The sequence below is a fragment of the Cololabis saira genome, chromosome 9 (genome assembly GCF_033807715.1).
Source record: "Cololabis saira isolate AMF1-May2022 chromosome 9, fColSai1.1, whole genome shotgun sequence".
In the NCBI taxonomy this organism is placed as follows: domain Eukaryota; kingdom Metazoa; phylum Chordata; class Actinopteri; order Beloniformes; family Belonidae; genus Cololabis; species Cololabis saira.
The window spans coordinates 9,101,555-9,118,502 of record NC_084595.1 but is presented as its reverse complement, the minus strand read 5'-3'; the positions used below and the strand labels follow the sequence as shown (position 1 = coordinate 9,118,502).

The 16,948-nt window shown below is 38.9% G+C and overlaps 1 protein-coding gene across 3 annotated transcripts; it reads left to right on the top strand.

Moving 5' to 3' along the window:
• The first annotated feature begins 4,152 nt into the window (after positions 1-4,152).
• On the top strand, positions 4,153-13,275 carry asphd2 (aspartate beta-hydroxylase domain containing 2). Of its 3 annotated transcripts, none has more exons than XM_061729820.1 (4): positions 4,153-4,194; positions 7,743-8,962; positions 11,623-11,736; positions 12,932-13,275. In XM_061729820.1, exons 2-4 carry the CDS (start codon positions 8,098-8,100, stop codon positions 13,060-13,062), a joined length of 1,110 nt encoding a protein of 369 aa, XP_061585804.1. In that variant the 5' UTR covers positions 4,153-4,194; positions 7,743-8,097; the 3' UTR covers positions 13,063-13,275. The 3 variants fall into 3 exon arrangements, with proteins under 3 accessions (XP_061585804.1, XP_061585802.1, XP_061585803.1); XM_061729818.1 differs by lacking the exon at positions 4,153-4,194 and adding an exon at positions 4,202-4,434; XM_061729819.1 differs by lacking the exon at positions 4,153-4,194 and adding an exon at positions 4,202-4,466.
• Positions 13,276-16,948: the final 3,673 nt, after the last annotated feature.

The following is a 16,948-nucleotide window of genomic DNA, read 5'->3' as shown; positions in this document are numbered from 1 at the left end:
TCCTGATAGACTACCTCACTTTCTCAAAACTCTAAACACAAATTACAAAACTCACACACAAAATGCAAAATCCTACACTTCTCTTGCAAAAGCACACTCTACCCTCAAAACAGTGTTAACTCTTCACTAAATGGTATTTCCTTCTCAAATGCCAAACACATACATCATTTGAGTAGACATTTCTAAGCACCCACTGAACACTGATGTGCAGAATGGAAGACACTATAGTATGAATGGAAAACACTATATGAATGCCTCAGTAGAATCCTCCATTTGTATGTTCAGTGTTACACCTTCAGCTGTTGGATGTAATATATCACCATATAGTATTCTTATGTATAGGCTACTCAAATAGAAAACAACACACAATTCTTTACTGTAACAACAAATACAGTAATATTTTACTGTATTTGGACTCAAAATGTGTAAGATCCCTCCTCCTCTTACTCTCACTCCTCTGACTTGCTGCTCTCTCTCAATATTCCACCATCCATTGTTCTCCAAACAAACCAGGAGCTCACCTGTGACCCTTTTATGTCAGATTGCTGATTGCATATTGCACAACAGCCTTTGGAGTTTAGAAATGTGATTGACTGTGTGTTCTGTGTGAACAGCAAGAGAGGGAATTCAGGAAGAGTGTGCAGGATATTGGGAATTGTGTGTAGTGTTGTGAGAAATGTGTGGTATGGAATGGGGATTTGAGTCTAGAGCAGTAAATGTGCTTGGAGTTCAGCAGGATTGGTTCACCCACCTGAAACATGAGTTTCAGGTTGTGCACATTGTGTCTGATGTTCCAATAAATGTGTTTAAACAATTGTGAAAAACTGTAACCCCAACTGGGAGGATGAAGCCCCCTCCAATCCCTGTGCTGTGAGTTCATGAGGGAGCTGCAGAGCAGAGCAGTGCAGCGATGGCGCCATCTACCGCGGAGCCCCCGCTCTGGAGCGTTTCTCTACAAGATCCCACATTGGCAGGTAGTCTATGTTTCTATTGAACAGTGTTCATGGTTTTGTGAGGTGACATGACATCACTTCACTAAAACACATAATCCTGTTTAAGATTATCCATATATTTTTATAAGTAGGCTATATTGGAAAACATTCTGACATCTTATGTCTACAGGCTTTAAATATACATCAGACATTTTAAGTGTGCACACCTGGATCCTGGGGTTTATGCCCTCTTTTTCCTCTATAGTCATTTAAATGTGTTACTTATTACTAACTGTCCAATCTCTGAATATGCCTTTGCGTCTGCAGCAGCAGCCTTTGGAAAAGTGTCACCAGGGCACCTATTGAACTTCACCCACCCCCACAAAAGGACAGGTATGGCAGCCAGATAAACCAGAATACCTGTGCAGCAAATGTAGGATTATGTTTCAGATAATGTCCTCAGAAATAGTCTTGATAGCCTATAGGTAAAGAATCAGTGATAGGTGTAAGTGCACCGCACTGCCAAACTCCACTTGCGGTGCTCCACTGCTTCATATGTGTTAAGTCTTCCACAGGCGATGCATCTTTTTTCTTACAATGACAAACACTATTAAAATAAAAACAAGTACTAGGAAGGAGCTGGACTGAATAAAGAGGTTTTGACAACTTTTTCTTCAGATTCTTTTTGGTTTTGTTCCCCTTTTGTTCTGGGTATATATATATATATATATATTTACACGCACACGCTATTGCATCTTGGGAAATGCTGTCTGCGGCGCAGATCAAAGTGTAATCATGACTGTAATCGACATGAGAGCGCAGGCTGCTGGAAAAGGGTGAGAGCTCAGCTGATCAGAGGAGCAAAACCGGATACGAGAAAACGAAATCTTCAAAGTAAAATACCTTATTCAATCTTACAGCTTGTAAAAAAAATGACAGCATTTAAAGTGGAGATAAGTTTGTAGTTTTTAGTAAACACTATTCTCTGTAATTTTTCTACAAAAGGTTATGAATACATAAAATAAAACAGTACTTGACCACGTTTAGGACACTTGTCCAACGCAAAGCCAAAATGTACTACCAAAATAGCTGCAAAATACTTTAGCACAAATCAATAAATGTAAACTAATTATCTCATATATCTCAATAATTTATGAAGAAATGTTATTGTAAACATCATGAGTGTTTTTGTTTGGCCAAAATGTGAACTGCAGTTTCTTGCAGAAGCCTAAAATCAATAATAGTGCCTTTTTGATTTCTGTTGAAATTGTACTTGTTTTCTTTAAGTAGCTATTTGTGACATCACTTTGGCATCACAGGTAATGTCTGTGCCACATCTGGCCAGAAAACAAATCTGTTTTGAAATAAAACAGCAAGAGCAGTGGACCCTCTTAGACACATGAAGCAACATTCTGTCAGGGGATAAACTGATCAAAAATCAATTAAATCAATCAGGACCTCCTGCCGCAAACGTTTGTCAGCAGCTCTGCAGTTCCTCCAACATGAATAAGGAGAAGGAGCCAAGAACCACGGCAATTCATTATTTGCAAGAAGTCCAATGGAACCCACAATTAGCCCGATGGGCCTGCACAATATCCTTTGTATATACTGTTTATATTTTGTAATTATATATTTTTTACCTTTTTTACCCTTTCGCTGCATGTGTGTGTTGTGTGTACTGCTGCTGCACAAAGTGAATTTCCCCAATGAGGGAGGAATAAAGGATAATCTAATGTAATCTAATCTAACAACTGCACCAATAACCAAGCAACGTCCTGCTTAACTTAAAATTGTATAAATTGATAAAAAAACAATAGAAAGAAAGCAGAACATCCATTCTGTAATAGTGAACATTTTTAGTGCAATAACAAAAGTGTAAACAGAAAGTCTGTAGAAAACTTGTGAACATATTTGTGCCTCAAAGGCCATGACTGTACGCTACATTTGGAGTAAAACAGAAAAAAATAACTTGTGAACTCAACAGCTTAATACCATTTTCCATTGGCATTTCATGACTATTTTTTGACTCTTACAGTAATACAGGACAAAGTGCGTCCCTTTCAGCTCAATACTTTAGTTTATAAATACGGGGTGATTCAATTTTTCAAGGCAAGGCAAGTTTATTTATATAGCACAATTCAACACAAGGTAATTCAAAGTGCTTTACATCCACATTAAAAGTGGCAAGACATAATTAGACAGAAAATAACAAATAAAATGAAATAAAATTATGAGAAAAGAAGGTAAAATAATAAAACGCACACGTTGCTGAAAACTAAGGGCAGTAGAGAACCGCAGGTACACATCTCATTCGCGGTTTTCAGAAAGTATTTCATTTAAGAGTACGCTTAAATAACAAATAAATGAAAAAAATGATAAGAAAAGAGGTAAAATAATTAAAAAATAAAAAATAAAAAGCACAAAGGACAGTTGCAAACCTACCTTTGGCTGACATCACAACAGTTACTCTTGTACAGTCGAAGTGTTTCCTTTACTTTACTTTGGTCTATATTGATAGAATGGGTAGATTTGTGTATATTTATGTACAGAAATGGGCAGCAAATTATATGTGTATGTATGCAGACACAGTATTGTGTAAATAAGTATATTTATATAAATATTTATATGGGCATGTGTGTACAAATATTCAACTATGTGTATGTATGTATGCATGTATAAGTATGTGTGTGAGTATAATAACAGTATATAATAATAATAATAATAATAATAATAATAATAATAATGATAATAATAATATTGTTATTTAGCAGTGTGAGTACAGTGTGTGAATATTTATAAATACAGGTTAAATGATCAGTCAATGGGGGTAGGACTAAATAAGTTTAAACTTCTTCCTACTCCTTTTTTGGCACATGTAAATCAAGATAGCAAGTTTTAAAGGATTAAATTCTTTGTTTTGTTGTTTTGTTTTCTTAAACTTCTCATGAAGTGTTGTTTTTTTTTTTTTACATGTACAAAAATAAAATAAATCACATCAAAAATCAAATATTTTCCAAGCAAGTCTACCACCACAAAAATAAAATAAATGTTCTTTCTTTTTTTTTTTCTTTTTTTGCTGACCTCATGTGGTTTTCACAGCCACAGCTTTATTCTGAAAGGTGAAACCAGAAACACTTTCATTTTCCTTTTAGTGCTGCATGTTGTCTGGCTTCTCTGTGAGGCGTCAGTATTTACATCAACATTTTCGGAAAGCCTGTCCGACGCTGCCGTCGCGCACGGACACAGGGAGTCAACCCCGTCGGTAGGACAGGCTTTTTTTTTTCTTTTTTCTTTTTTCTTTCCCTTTTTCCTGCTATTATACGGCGGAGACACTCCCTGTCCCCACTTTATTTCGTGGCAGCTGGAGCTGTTTTTTCCTGGGATGTTGGCGAGGGAGGTGCGCGCAGCCCGGGCACTGCAGTGGTGCGTTCACCTGTCCGCCTGGCCCTGAACGCAGCACCTCTGCTCCAAACAATGGACCAGCTGGAGGGACAAAAACTGGGTGTGTGTTTTCCATCGCTTCTGGATTTGATGGTCTGTCCTCATAGGAGCGTGTGTGTGTGTGTGTGTGGGTGTGTATGTGTGTGTGTGTTGTGGAGGGGGGATGTGGGGGCGTCTTCACGCTGTTAAACCTGAATTATGGTTCTGCGTTAAATCGACGCAGAAGTATGCCGTACGGTGCGCGTCGCCGCGTACCCTACGCCGTAGGCTTTGCGTCGGTGTAACGCGGAACCATAAATCAGCCTTCAGGCAGCATGTAGGGGAGGATCTGTTCTTGCAGGATTACAGGACCATTTTTGGTGATCACTTTCTGATCACAGTAGTTGACGCATTGCACTGTCTCTTCACTTTTGTGGCTTGTTGAGCCGCATTTTGTTATAACCAGTACTCGAGTTGTAAAAAAAAAATCAGGGGGGATGGTGGATTTTATCATATGGGGACAGATAATTTGTGCTGATTACAAATAATATAATATATTACAAATAATAGCACTGACCAAAACACCTGCAGAAATACTGCAGGAATGACATAGCAGCAGTTAAATGCAGCCTTCTGTAAGCTTTAAATATCCACTGGGCTTACATCAAATACATCAAAACACAACAATAAAAAACAGTTTTCTGAACTTATCAATATGACTCTGTCCTTCACAGGATAAGTAAAATGGATCACTGCAAAAACTCAAAATCTTAACAAGAATATTTGTCTTATTTCTAGTTAAAATGTCTCATTTTAGTAAAAAAAATCTCATTACACTTAAAACAAGACTCATCACTGGAAAAAACAACAATTTTCACCTGTTTCAAGTAGATTTTCACTTGAAATAAGTAGGAAAATCAGTGGAACAAGATTTTTTTGCTTGTAATAAGAAGATAAATCTTGTCCCACTGGCAGATTTTCCTACTTATTTCAAGTGAAAATTTACTTGAAACAGGTGAAAATTGTCAAATAAGTTATTTTTCTGGTGATGACTCTAAATGTTGAAATAGCAGTAAAACCACATTCATTGATGAAATGACATAAGGGATGGAAAGGGGGGGATGGCAGTTTTACAGGGGGGGTGATTTGGACCGTTTTTATTTCAGGGGGGGATGCCATCCCCCTTCATCCCCCCTCAACTCCAGTACTGGTTATAACGGTGCATTTTGTAATAAACGTCCAAAATGTAATAACTTTGTAATTTCATTTTGTAATAAACTAACCCCAACGCATTTTTGTAATGCATTTTGCCGCATTATGTAATAAGTTATTACCTTTTGAGAAGATTATTACAAAATGCACTTGCAACTTTTTTATTCTCTAAAATGTAATAACATGGTGTATTATGTAATAACAATTCTAAAGCATAGTTTATTTGTTTGTTATTGGCCTATATAATTCCTAACTTCAAATAGGCAACTAAAGTTATATTTGGAGTTTTATACATAGATTTATTGGGCTACAAAGCTCTAAGGGAAATTGCATAAAAAACAACAATAGTCATTCTTGTATAAATTCATTGTTAAACAAACAACAATAATAGGTATTATTACATAATGCACCATGTTATTACATTTCCTAGAAAATAAAAAAGTTGCAAGTGCATTTTATAATAATCTTCTCAAAATGCAATAACAAAATGTATTACAAAATGGGGCAGTTTATTACAAAATGCAGCTTTATTACAAAATGAAATGAAAAAGTTATTACATTTTGGACGTTTATTACAAAATGCATCGTTATTACGAAATGTGGCTCAACATGGCTGCTGGTCCATTGGCATTATATAATAACACCCTCATACAGTCCAGTCTTCTTTCTACACTGAGCACAATACTACATACCCCCCCTTTCCCTCCATCCCCACCTAGGGATGCATCTACGCAGCTCCCTCCGAGCAATCCTGTGAATGCCACTTGTAAATGTGGGTGGACTTGAACACTGTTTACGTTTACATAACTCACTGAGCCGGGGCTCAACAGCATAAGGGGGAGAGATTTGTGTTAAATGTAGAAATGTGACTCATACTTCTAGCAGTGCAGCACAGGGGAGTGTGTCATTGTCAAGTCCACAGTGTGTGGGTGAGTCCCAGCAGGCTGCTGTGACATGTGGTGCATGATGCAGAAATCCTCCCAAGCATGGCATACAGGGACGTCTCCGGCTTTTTCGGGGTCCGATTCAAGATTCTTTATGTGGGGGGGACGGCACACAGACATTTTGATTTTATACAGTTGTTTGTGGTAAAAAATCTCAGAATTTCTGATCTATAAACTTGCTAGAGAAAAATCAGAAATTCTGACTGCATAAACTTAAAAAGAACGAAAATCCACATTTTTAAACCATAGCTGCAATATTTCAGAGGTGGGATTATGTACCTAAATGGACCTAAATGGATGGCTAAAACAGGTAATTTCTTCATAAAATAGAATAGAATAAGCTTTATTGGCCAAGTATGAACATGCCAGACAGGGAATTTGACTTTGGTTGTTTCGCTCACTGAACCCAGGTTTAAATAGTTGCAAACATTAAATAGACAAATGGCTCTTATTATCATATATAAATGTTGCTGCCTCAAATATATATATATATATATATATATATATATATATATATATAGTAGTGATGCACCGAAATGAAAATTTGTGGCCGAAACCGAAAATAATAATAAACACTTGGCCGAATACCGAACAATACCGAACATGGTTCCTTGCAGTTTTTTATTTATTTTGCCAATTTTTTCACCATTGCATAAATCAAATAAATTTGATTTAGGCATGAGAAAAAAATCTTTTACAAAATTACAAGGTAGAAAATATTTATTGAACATAAAAAACTGAACATTTTTTAATTTCCCAGCATTATGTTGTTTTGGTTCCACCTCTTGGTGAATGTTAGGTAAAATTCTTATGTGGTTACTTTTTGGTTGGCCAACGATTTATGTTTGTGGTGCAACCGGTACGGGAGCGGTCAGTCTATTCCCTTATTTTACAACGCCGTTATTAATTGTTAGTTTTTTTTCCCACTTATTCCACCGAACACCGAAAGTGTTTTTTTTGCCATTTTCGGCCGAACAATTTCGGTTACCGAACAATCGGTGCATCACTAATATATAATATATATATACATATACTGCATATGGAGGCTGACCTTGTAGGTTAGGGGCCCTCTTGCGGCTTCTCAAAACCCTGTGCATATGCATCATCCACATTTAGCATAAAAAACAAAGAGTGCACAGTCTCGGGGCATCAGTCTCAGCATCTCCTAAATGCCAGCTGAACATCTTTTGTCTCACCTTTTCATCTTTTCTCTCCTTCTGCCTTTGTTTTTCAGGAAGCAGACGAGCCTAAGGCGTGTTGTCTCCCTGCATTCGTGTGAGAGAGCGAGTGAGGACGGAGCACTTCTTCTACCGCACCGCCACACACCATGCGAGGAGCAACCTTGCCTTGTTGCCTTGTTGCAGAGTGCTGAGATGTTAGGGTCGAAGAGCGGCAGTGTCAGATCAAATCAGCAGACTGTGTACATCAGAGGAGGCCGTAAGAGCCGCTTGATATTGGACTCCGCCAGGCCCCGTGCTGCATTTAATGCCCCTTTCGATCAGAATCAAGAGAAGACGCATTAACGGATCCCTCATCAGCATTTTACATTCCTATCAGATTCAGCAGTCCCAAAAACAAAGCGTGCCAGGATGGAGTGGTCGCTGGAGAGCGTGAGGGAGATGCTGGCAGGAGGGATGCAGTCTGTGAGGGAGTGTGAGATCTGTGCCTGCACCATCGGCATGTGCGTGCTGCTGCTGTTCATGTGGTACTGTTACAGAGTGGGCCGAGAGCACGGCCCCAGCCCGCTGCGTGGACGCTACCTAGCCGGGCCCGGGCGGATCGGGGGCGTGGTGGGGGGATTCATGAGCTCAGACTGCCGGGGCCGGGGGAAAGGCAAGCAGGGGTCGATGCTGGAGGAGCAGAACGGCTTCGCTTTCTGCCAGTCGTCCGAATGCTTCCGCTGCACCAGCGCCGGCGAGAGCCTGAACCAGCGGCTCTATCACAGCCTGCAGGAATACGCCAAGCGCTACACCTGGTCCGGCATGGGCCGGGTGCACAAAGGGGTCCGCGACCAGGGCCGGTACCTCAACAGCCGGCCGACGATCCAGCGCCCGGAGGTGTTCTTCCTCCCCGACCTGCCCTCAGCCCCCTTCTTCTCCCGGGAGGTGCAGAGACACGACGTGGAGCTGCTGGAGCAGAGCTTCCCCGCCCTCCTGGCCGAGTTCGAGAGCATCTACCACCAGCCTCCGGCCCGCAGCGGCTCCTCCCTCCCGCCCGGGTGGAAGGCCAACAGCACGCCCCGCGGGCAGTGGTGGACCTACTATCTGGTCAACCAAGGCTCCCCGCTGGTGCTGAATGTCAGGAGGTGCCCGCGGGCCTGGAGGGTTCTGGGCCAACTGCGCACCTTCATTGCCAACAACGTTTTTGGAAACGCCTGCTTCTCTGTGCTGACGCCTGGAGCTCTCATTACGGAGCATTACGGGCCAACAAATGTCAGGCTGCGCTGCCACCTGGGTAAGAGAGATCAGTGAACTGAAGCTGATGAAGCTAAGTGTGTGTTTAACTCAACTCAGCAGCTTTAGCATTTTACAAAAAGCATAATAAGAATTAGGAATGGGCGATATTTTACCGTTCACGATATACCGTCCAAAAAATTCCCCACGGTAAGAATTTGTCATCTCACGGTAAAAACGATAGAAAGAAAGAAAGAAAGAAATGAGCCAGAAAGAAAGAAAGAAAGAAAGAAAGAAAGAAAGAAAGAAAGAAAGAAAGAAAGAAAGAAAGAAAGAAAGAAAGAAAGATATGAGCCAGAAAGAAAGAAAGAAAGAAAGAAAGAAAGAAAGAAAGAAAGAAAGAAAGAAAGAAAGAAAGAAAGAAAGAAAGAAAGAAAGAAAGAAAGAAAGAAAGAAAGAAAGAAATGAGCCTGAAAGAAAGAAAGAAAGAAATGAGCAAGAAAGAAAGAAAGAAAGAAAGAAAGAAAGATATGAGCCTGAAAGAAAGAAAGAAAGAAAGAAAGAAAGAAAGAAAGAAAGAAAGAAAGAAAGAAAGAAAGAAAGAAAGAAAGAAAGAAAGAAAGAAAGAAAGAAAGAAAGAAAGAAAGAAAGAAAGAAAGAAAGAAATGAGCCTGAAAGAAAGAAAGAAAGAAAGAAAGAAAGAAAGAAAGAAAGAAAGAAAGAAAGAAAGAAAGAAAGAAAGAAAGAAAGAAAGAAAGAAATGAGCCTGAAAGAAAGAAAGAAAGAAATGAGCAAGAAAGAAAGAAAGAAATGAGCAAGAAAGAAAGAAAGAAAGAAAGAAAGAAAGATATGAGCCTGAAAGAAAGAAAGAAAGAAAGAAAGAAAGAAAGAAAGAAAGAAAGAAAGAAAGAAAGAAAGAAAGAAAGAAATGAGCCTGAAAGAAAGAAAGAAAGAAAGAAAGAAAGAAAGAAAGAAATGAGCCTGAAAGAAAGAAAGAAAGAAAGAAAGAAAGAAAGAAAGAAAGAAAGAAAGAAAGAAAGAAAGAAAGAGAAAGAAATGAGCAAGAAAGAAAGAAAGAAAGAAAGAAAGAAAGAAAGAAAGAAAGAAAGAAAGAAAGAAATGAGCCTGAAAGAAAGAAAGAAAGAAAGAAAGAAAGAAAGAAAGAAAGAAATAGAAAGAAATGAGCCTGAAAGAAAGAAAGAAAGAAATGAGCAAGAAAGAAAGAAAGAAAGAAAGAAAGAAAGAAAGAAAGAAAGAAAGAAAGAAAGAAAGAAAGAAAGAAAGAAAGAAAGAAAGAAAGAAAGAAAGGAGCCTGACTCATTTAATTGGTTTTTATTCATTCTATTTAATTGGTGTAGTTTAGTATTTAGTATCTTTTAGAGCAGTGATTTGGCTCCAACTGAATGTGGTGATATATTTATAGTTAAAAAGGTGGAGTTGAATTGGTATTTTTTTTATCGTCATTTTTATCGTTATCGGGATAAATGCCAGAAATTATCGTGATACATTTTTTAGTCCATACCGCCCATCCCTAATAAGAATCAGAGCGAGGGAGTGCCGTGGTGAATCAGGCTCCGTAGCGTTACACCAAAGTCCTTTAATACTCCGGAGTCATGAAGGCTGACGGCTGAAATGTACCATGTGCTTAAACTGTTGTTTCCTCTGCACCTGAGCTTTGGTTCTGTTTCCATCTGTGCTCTGAATGTATTTATGATCGTTGTCGAGACATTTGGGGGGATTCCTTAAATCAGCGTACTGTAAGGATACAGGATGCTGTAACAGTCTGTCCTAACTGTACGCGAGCGTCCAACTATCGCGTCGCACTGCGTGGCATCGGACGCTCTCTGTCCACACTGAAAGCGTTATGGGCCCCCACGTTATTTAGATTGACAGCTGAAATTCACTTTTTAAAAGGCTGATTTATGGTTCCGCGTTACACCAACGCAGACCGTACGCCGTAGGTCTGCGTTGGTGTAACGCGGAACCATAAATCAGCCTTTATTCACCGCACTACCCGCCTGTACGCTCCTGAAAGAAACTCCTAAAATAACTCCTAAAAGAGTAAATAGACAAGTAAAAGATGGGTGAGTACTTATAATCTTCCTACGTTTGTAGTTTCTAAACAGAAAACAAGCTTGATATTGTGATATTTAAATGTTCTTCTATTTTCATCCTGTCGCTCGCATTGAAAGCGTTGTAGGAAACAGTCATGGATGAGGAACGGCTGATCCAGTTAGTTGAAATGAGAAGTTATCTCTATGATTCCTCCTCATTTCACTACAAAAACCTCAATAAAGTGGCAGAAAGAAATATTATCCTATTATTATATATTATCTTATTATTATATCTTATTATCTTGCCTGAACCTTCCAGCTCCCTGGCGATCTCCCTCCAGCAGCTGCCACTTTATTGAGGTTCTTGTATTGAAATGACTGTTTCCTACAGCGCTTTCAACCGGCTTTCAACGCGAGCGACAGGAAGAAAATAGAAGCAGGGCGTCCGACAAATGTTCAGCTCAAAACGGCACGCCGCGCTGCGTCGCTCGCGGCCAGTTAGGACAGTCCAATAGAAAATAAAGCAATGGAATTGTTTTTGTCGCTGACGCTCGCTCGCGTCACATGCAGTTATGACACGGTGTTAGACGTGTGGATGTGATGCATGCAGATCCTCTCAGGGACCTGCAGGGCCACATGGAATGACGTCCTCATTTTCCTCTTCCAGGTCTCAGAGTGCCTCCGTCCTGTGAGCTGGTTGTTGGTGGAGAGCCACAGTGCTGGTCTGAGGGCAGCTGTCTCCTCTTTGACGACTCCTTCCTCCACAGGGCTTTCCATGAGGGTAAGACTGGATTAAGACGGAATATTTTTTTGCATGGTTGCCCTTATTTATTCCATGAATGATTAGGGGTGTAAAGATACACTAATCTCACGATACGGTACGATACACGATATTGAGATTACAATAACGATACGATATTATAGCAGTATTTTTTTAACAACCTTGAATGAGGAACATATGACTGGAAAAAATTGTCTTTTATTTGAAAGACACAAAATACAAAACAATGCTGTGCGTTTGCCCTATTGTTACAGTTTGTAATGCTTTATAACTGTTTAAGTTTTAAAGAGAAAGCCAGGCCAACCATTTTCCACAAACTGAACTAAAAGTAAATGTCAGGTTTGCATTATGCATCTTCAGTTTCATACAAGTACAAATATTTTGCCACAAACTGAATAGTTTCTCTCTTGTATGATCTGACTTTTTTCTTTTCCAGAAATGTAACAACTAAAATTAATTAAATAAATAAAAGTAAATAAATACATACAATTTTACATCATAAAAAAGATTAATTCATGCTCACCTTATAAGAGGAGATTTATTTTTGTAAGAAGGTTATTTTGGTAATTCAGGGTTGATTATTTTATAAATATATTCTTTATATTCTGATGTAAATCAGGGACTATAATGACACTAGTCAGTTTATCTGTAGTGATTAGTCTGTTTTAGATTGGGCGGAGTGATACGCCACAGTACGGCACTAGGTGCTGTGTTGATGTTCTAAACTCCTACACTGTTGAGGGACATTAAAGTACACTGGAACTCAGCAGAAGTCCCCGTGTTTATCCTCCTCACAACCCCAAAAAGGTTTAATTTAATAAGGTAAGGCTTAACTCTACACCAGACTTACATAAGTAAAAGTTCAGAGCTCAAAACCCCCCAAGAGTCCCGTGATCGGGACCAAAACGGTACTAGTTTCTTCTGAGCGGAGGAAGATTTTGGTCCGCGGGTCGAGGTGCGGTCGTTACTAGTCAACACAATATAGGCTATTAATATTAATAATCCAATATCGCGATACAGTTAGTCACCTCCACGACACGTATCGTGACGTTTTTGTATCGCGAAATTCCGTGGCACAATATATTGTTACACCCCTATGAATGATTGACCTGAAAATGTGGAATACTTTTAATAGTTAAGGAAACATTTTCGTCTCAGAGTGCTTAACGTTTCTGCTTCCCTGCTGGGTGTGCAGGCAGCCCAGAAGACGGGCCCAGGGTGGTCTTCATGGTGGACCTGTGGCACCCCAACGTCGCCGCTGCTGAGAGACAAGCCTTGGACTACATTTTTACTCCCGGCCGTTTAGAGGACAAGGATGGGAAGTAGCTGCGAGCGAGAAACCGTGTGCAAGTAAGAGACAGGTGGCGTTAAGGAAGTCTGTAGGATTGGGGAGCGACTTTTTTTCTGCCTCCAGACCAGCTTTCACCTTCACTGTGTACATATTCTCCAGCTCGTTTAGTATTGCTCAAAACACTTAAAAGCGAATGACCAACATTGGGCCTCTCTTATCAGCTGCACTGTATCTTTTAGCAGTGATACCTGGCATAGCACATGTGTTCTCATTAAACCTACTTCACCCAAATAAAACTTTTGGAAGTTTACCTACATAAATTGGCATAACCAGTGGTTAGAGTGACGTAAAACGTGTGGTAACGACACAACGCACATTATTCTACATTCTTTCATTGAACATCTTGTCTTTTTCCATTTCTTTTCTACATTTCTGAAAGTTTACATGGATATAGTTTCTGATTGGATTTTACGTGCAGCTCAGATCTTTGCATCATCACTTAAAAAAGTTCAGCCGTACAATACAGAGCAAAGTATATAACATAAACATAGATGAAGGACTCTTAACATGCCAGCGAATAGTGTAGCTGGTTGCCATGGCTATGCGTTCTTCCAGTTGATGAAGAAACTATGACATGACATTGCGTAGCACCTGTTATTGTTTCCAAAGGGGATTTGGTTGGTTTTTTTTTACCGCTCGACATGTCCAGTTGAATTTAGTTTCAGGTTGTCAGGAAGACTGCAAGGTAGGGCTGGGCGATATGGACCAAAAGTCATATCTCGATATTTTCTAGCTGAATGGCGATACTCGATATATATCTATATTTTTTTCCGTGCCATAATTGGGGTTTCCTCCAAAGCATTATAGCATAGCATCTCTGTTAGCTTCATTTTTTCTGAGGCAAACCCTTAAAAAAACAGTCAGTTTTAATACAAAGCCTCGTGCCAAATGTCACACAGGTACCTTGTCTGCACAATATCAAAATGTATAAAACAAATGAAATAAAAATAAACTGCCTGCATATATAGAATAAAAATGCTTCTTGAATAAAATAAAACAAATATCCCTTTCCTGCATAACAATTAAATTAAAATACACTGTGCAATTAATACAATGTAGACAGTAACAGGCAGACTTTTCCACTGAGGTTGACAGTTTTGCAAATAAAACATTCGTGCAAATCTCAAATGAAACATTCAAGTCAATTTGTCACAAAATAAGCTATATCAAAATCATTAAAAAAAGCTGTATCGATATAAACGATATTGTCTCGTACCATATCGCGTTTGAAAATATATCGATATATATTAAAATCTCGACATATCGCCCAGCGCTACTGCGAGGTTTTCATTTCAAAAACACACAATCGATTGTAGGGATTTAGTCATTTTTATGAATGATTGATCCACTTGATCTCAGAATGTCCAAATGCTGTCAGCTGTTATGTTGGCTTTTATTGCACATGTACAAGCAGAAATGAACACTCATAGCGAGGAACTGCTGTTTCCTTCTCATTGGCCTATGTGACAAGGGAATAAAGCCCCAATCAAGTTTCAAGTATAAATGATTACAAACAAGTTGGGATGCTGCGTAAACTGGGAATAAAACAGAATATAATGACTTTCAAACCTCTTAAATCTATAATGTATTTACTAGAAATTAGGCAGAACATAGAAAAGATCCAAATTTGAAGGTGAAACATTTTACCATTTGATGGAAAGTATTCATTCATTTTGATTTTGTAGCAGCAATTCATCTCAAAAAGTGTAGCATCTGCTTTTCTTTAAACAGCAGTGCAACAACACAGCGGTTCCAGGAGTTTTTGAGGAGGATTGTTGTCCCATTCTTCAATAATGATGAATGTCTGGACCGCAGGCGGGTCAGTTCAGCACCAAAACTCCTGGGGGAGACGGCAGACTGTGATTAGTTTAGTTTAGTTTATTTTATTAATTTAGCAATATAAGACAAATTGAACAAAAAATGAAAAAACAATGAAATAATATGCAAGGAAAGCAAGAAGCCTGGTGGCTTATATAGAATCCTTTCCATATATGAATAAAAAACAAAACAAAAGCTACACACGGGGGAGTAAAAAAAAACAAAAAAAAAAGAAAATGTAACTCAGATCAAATAATGAACACTACAAAGATGAAACAATAAGAAAGTTATTTAAATGTTTTTTGAATATTGGCAAGGATGGTGATGATTTAAGAGATTTATTGAGTGAATTCCACAAGTGGGGGTCTCTGAAAGTGATGACCTTAGCATTAATTTCTGGAACTACTGATCCCATTTAGTGACCGTCATTACAAGACCATGGGGCTCCAGTATTTCAGCACCGTCCCATGTGGACAGAGATTCCCCTAGATTAGCTCTTTTGTTTTTTCTTTTGATGATACTATGACCTGAAGATGGTGAGACATTCAGAGTCATATACTTTCACATCATATACACATACTTTTATGATGAGGAAGATAGAAGTGGATAGAAGTTTTTCACAATAATTTTCATAGAATGACAAACCTCTCCGTGTCTTTACTTCTTATACTTTAAAAAAAAAAATGTTTACGTAATAGGTGATAGCAGCAGCTTTTGTCCAAAGTGTGTTATAATTGAACAAGGATGTTTCTTGGACATGCGGGAGGAAAACCCACGCAAGGAGAGAACATGCCGATACCACACAGACTGTGAGGCCGTGGCGTTAACCACCACACCACTGTGGCCACCAATCAGATCAATGCGTTTCAAGATGTTCCCCCAGGTGTTTCCTGTTAGTACCGCTTGTTTATTTAGCCTTTTGCTGTTCACGTTGCAACTTTTTAAAACCCTGTTGCTGCCTCAAAGTTCAAAATGAGATCATATTTACTATTAAATGGTTAAATGTTTCACTCTCAGTGTATAAAATCATGATATTTCTAGATCAGTGGTTCTCAAATGGGGGTACGTGAGATTTTAAAATATACATATATTTAAAAAGTAGCATCCATGCAAAAATCCTTTAAAAATAAATATTTCATAAATAATTGAGGAAAATATAAGTCTAAATTCATAAAATTAATCTTATCTTCAGGAGTAGCTATTCAACTTATTATCCTAAAACCGCAGAGTTTCCCCCACACCAGGATGGTTCCACCTAACCTGTCAATCACCTGGCTTCACCTGTCAATCACTTGGACCAACGATGGAGTCGTGGTTGAAGCGTAGCAGCAATATTTTTATGTTTAATAAATCAGTTACTGATGGCACAGTGCTCTGTTTTAGGTCTTTTTTTACAACCAAAAGTGCTTTGCGCTGGTTAGGGGGTACTTGGCTGAAAAAAATATTTCACAGGGGGTACATCACTGAAAAAAGGTTGAGGACCACTGTTCTAGATCATTGAATTTCACCATTATTTACATTTTACGCAACGTTCCAACTTTTTTGGGGACTTGGAATCGTACGTAAGCAGCGCCAGATCCTGTTCACGCAGAGCTGGATAAATCGCTGTCTGGATTCTTGAATCCTGACTAGGGATGGGCGGTATGGACTAAAAAATGTATCACGATAATTTCTGGCATTTATCCCGATAACGATAAAAATGGCGATTAAAAAAAATACCAATTCAACTCCATCTTTTCAGCTATAAATCTATCTCGCTCTCAGATCCGCCATGTTTGTTACACAAAAACATCATCAACGGGAATTTATCCTTCTTTCTTTCTTTCTTTTCTTTCTTTCTTTCTTTCTTTCTTTCTTTCTTTCTTTCTTTCTTTCTTTCTTTCAGGCTCATTTCCTTCCTTTTTCCCTTCCTTCCTTCTTTCCTCCTGCTCTCTTCTTCCTTCTTCCCTTCCTCTTTTCTCCCTTCCTTCCTTGTTTTCTCCCTTCCTTCCTTCCTTCCTTCCTTCCTTCCTTCCTTCCTTCCTTCCTTCCTTCTTTTTTCCC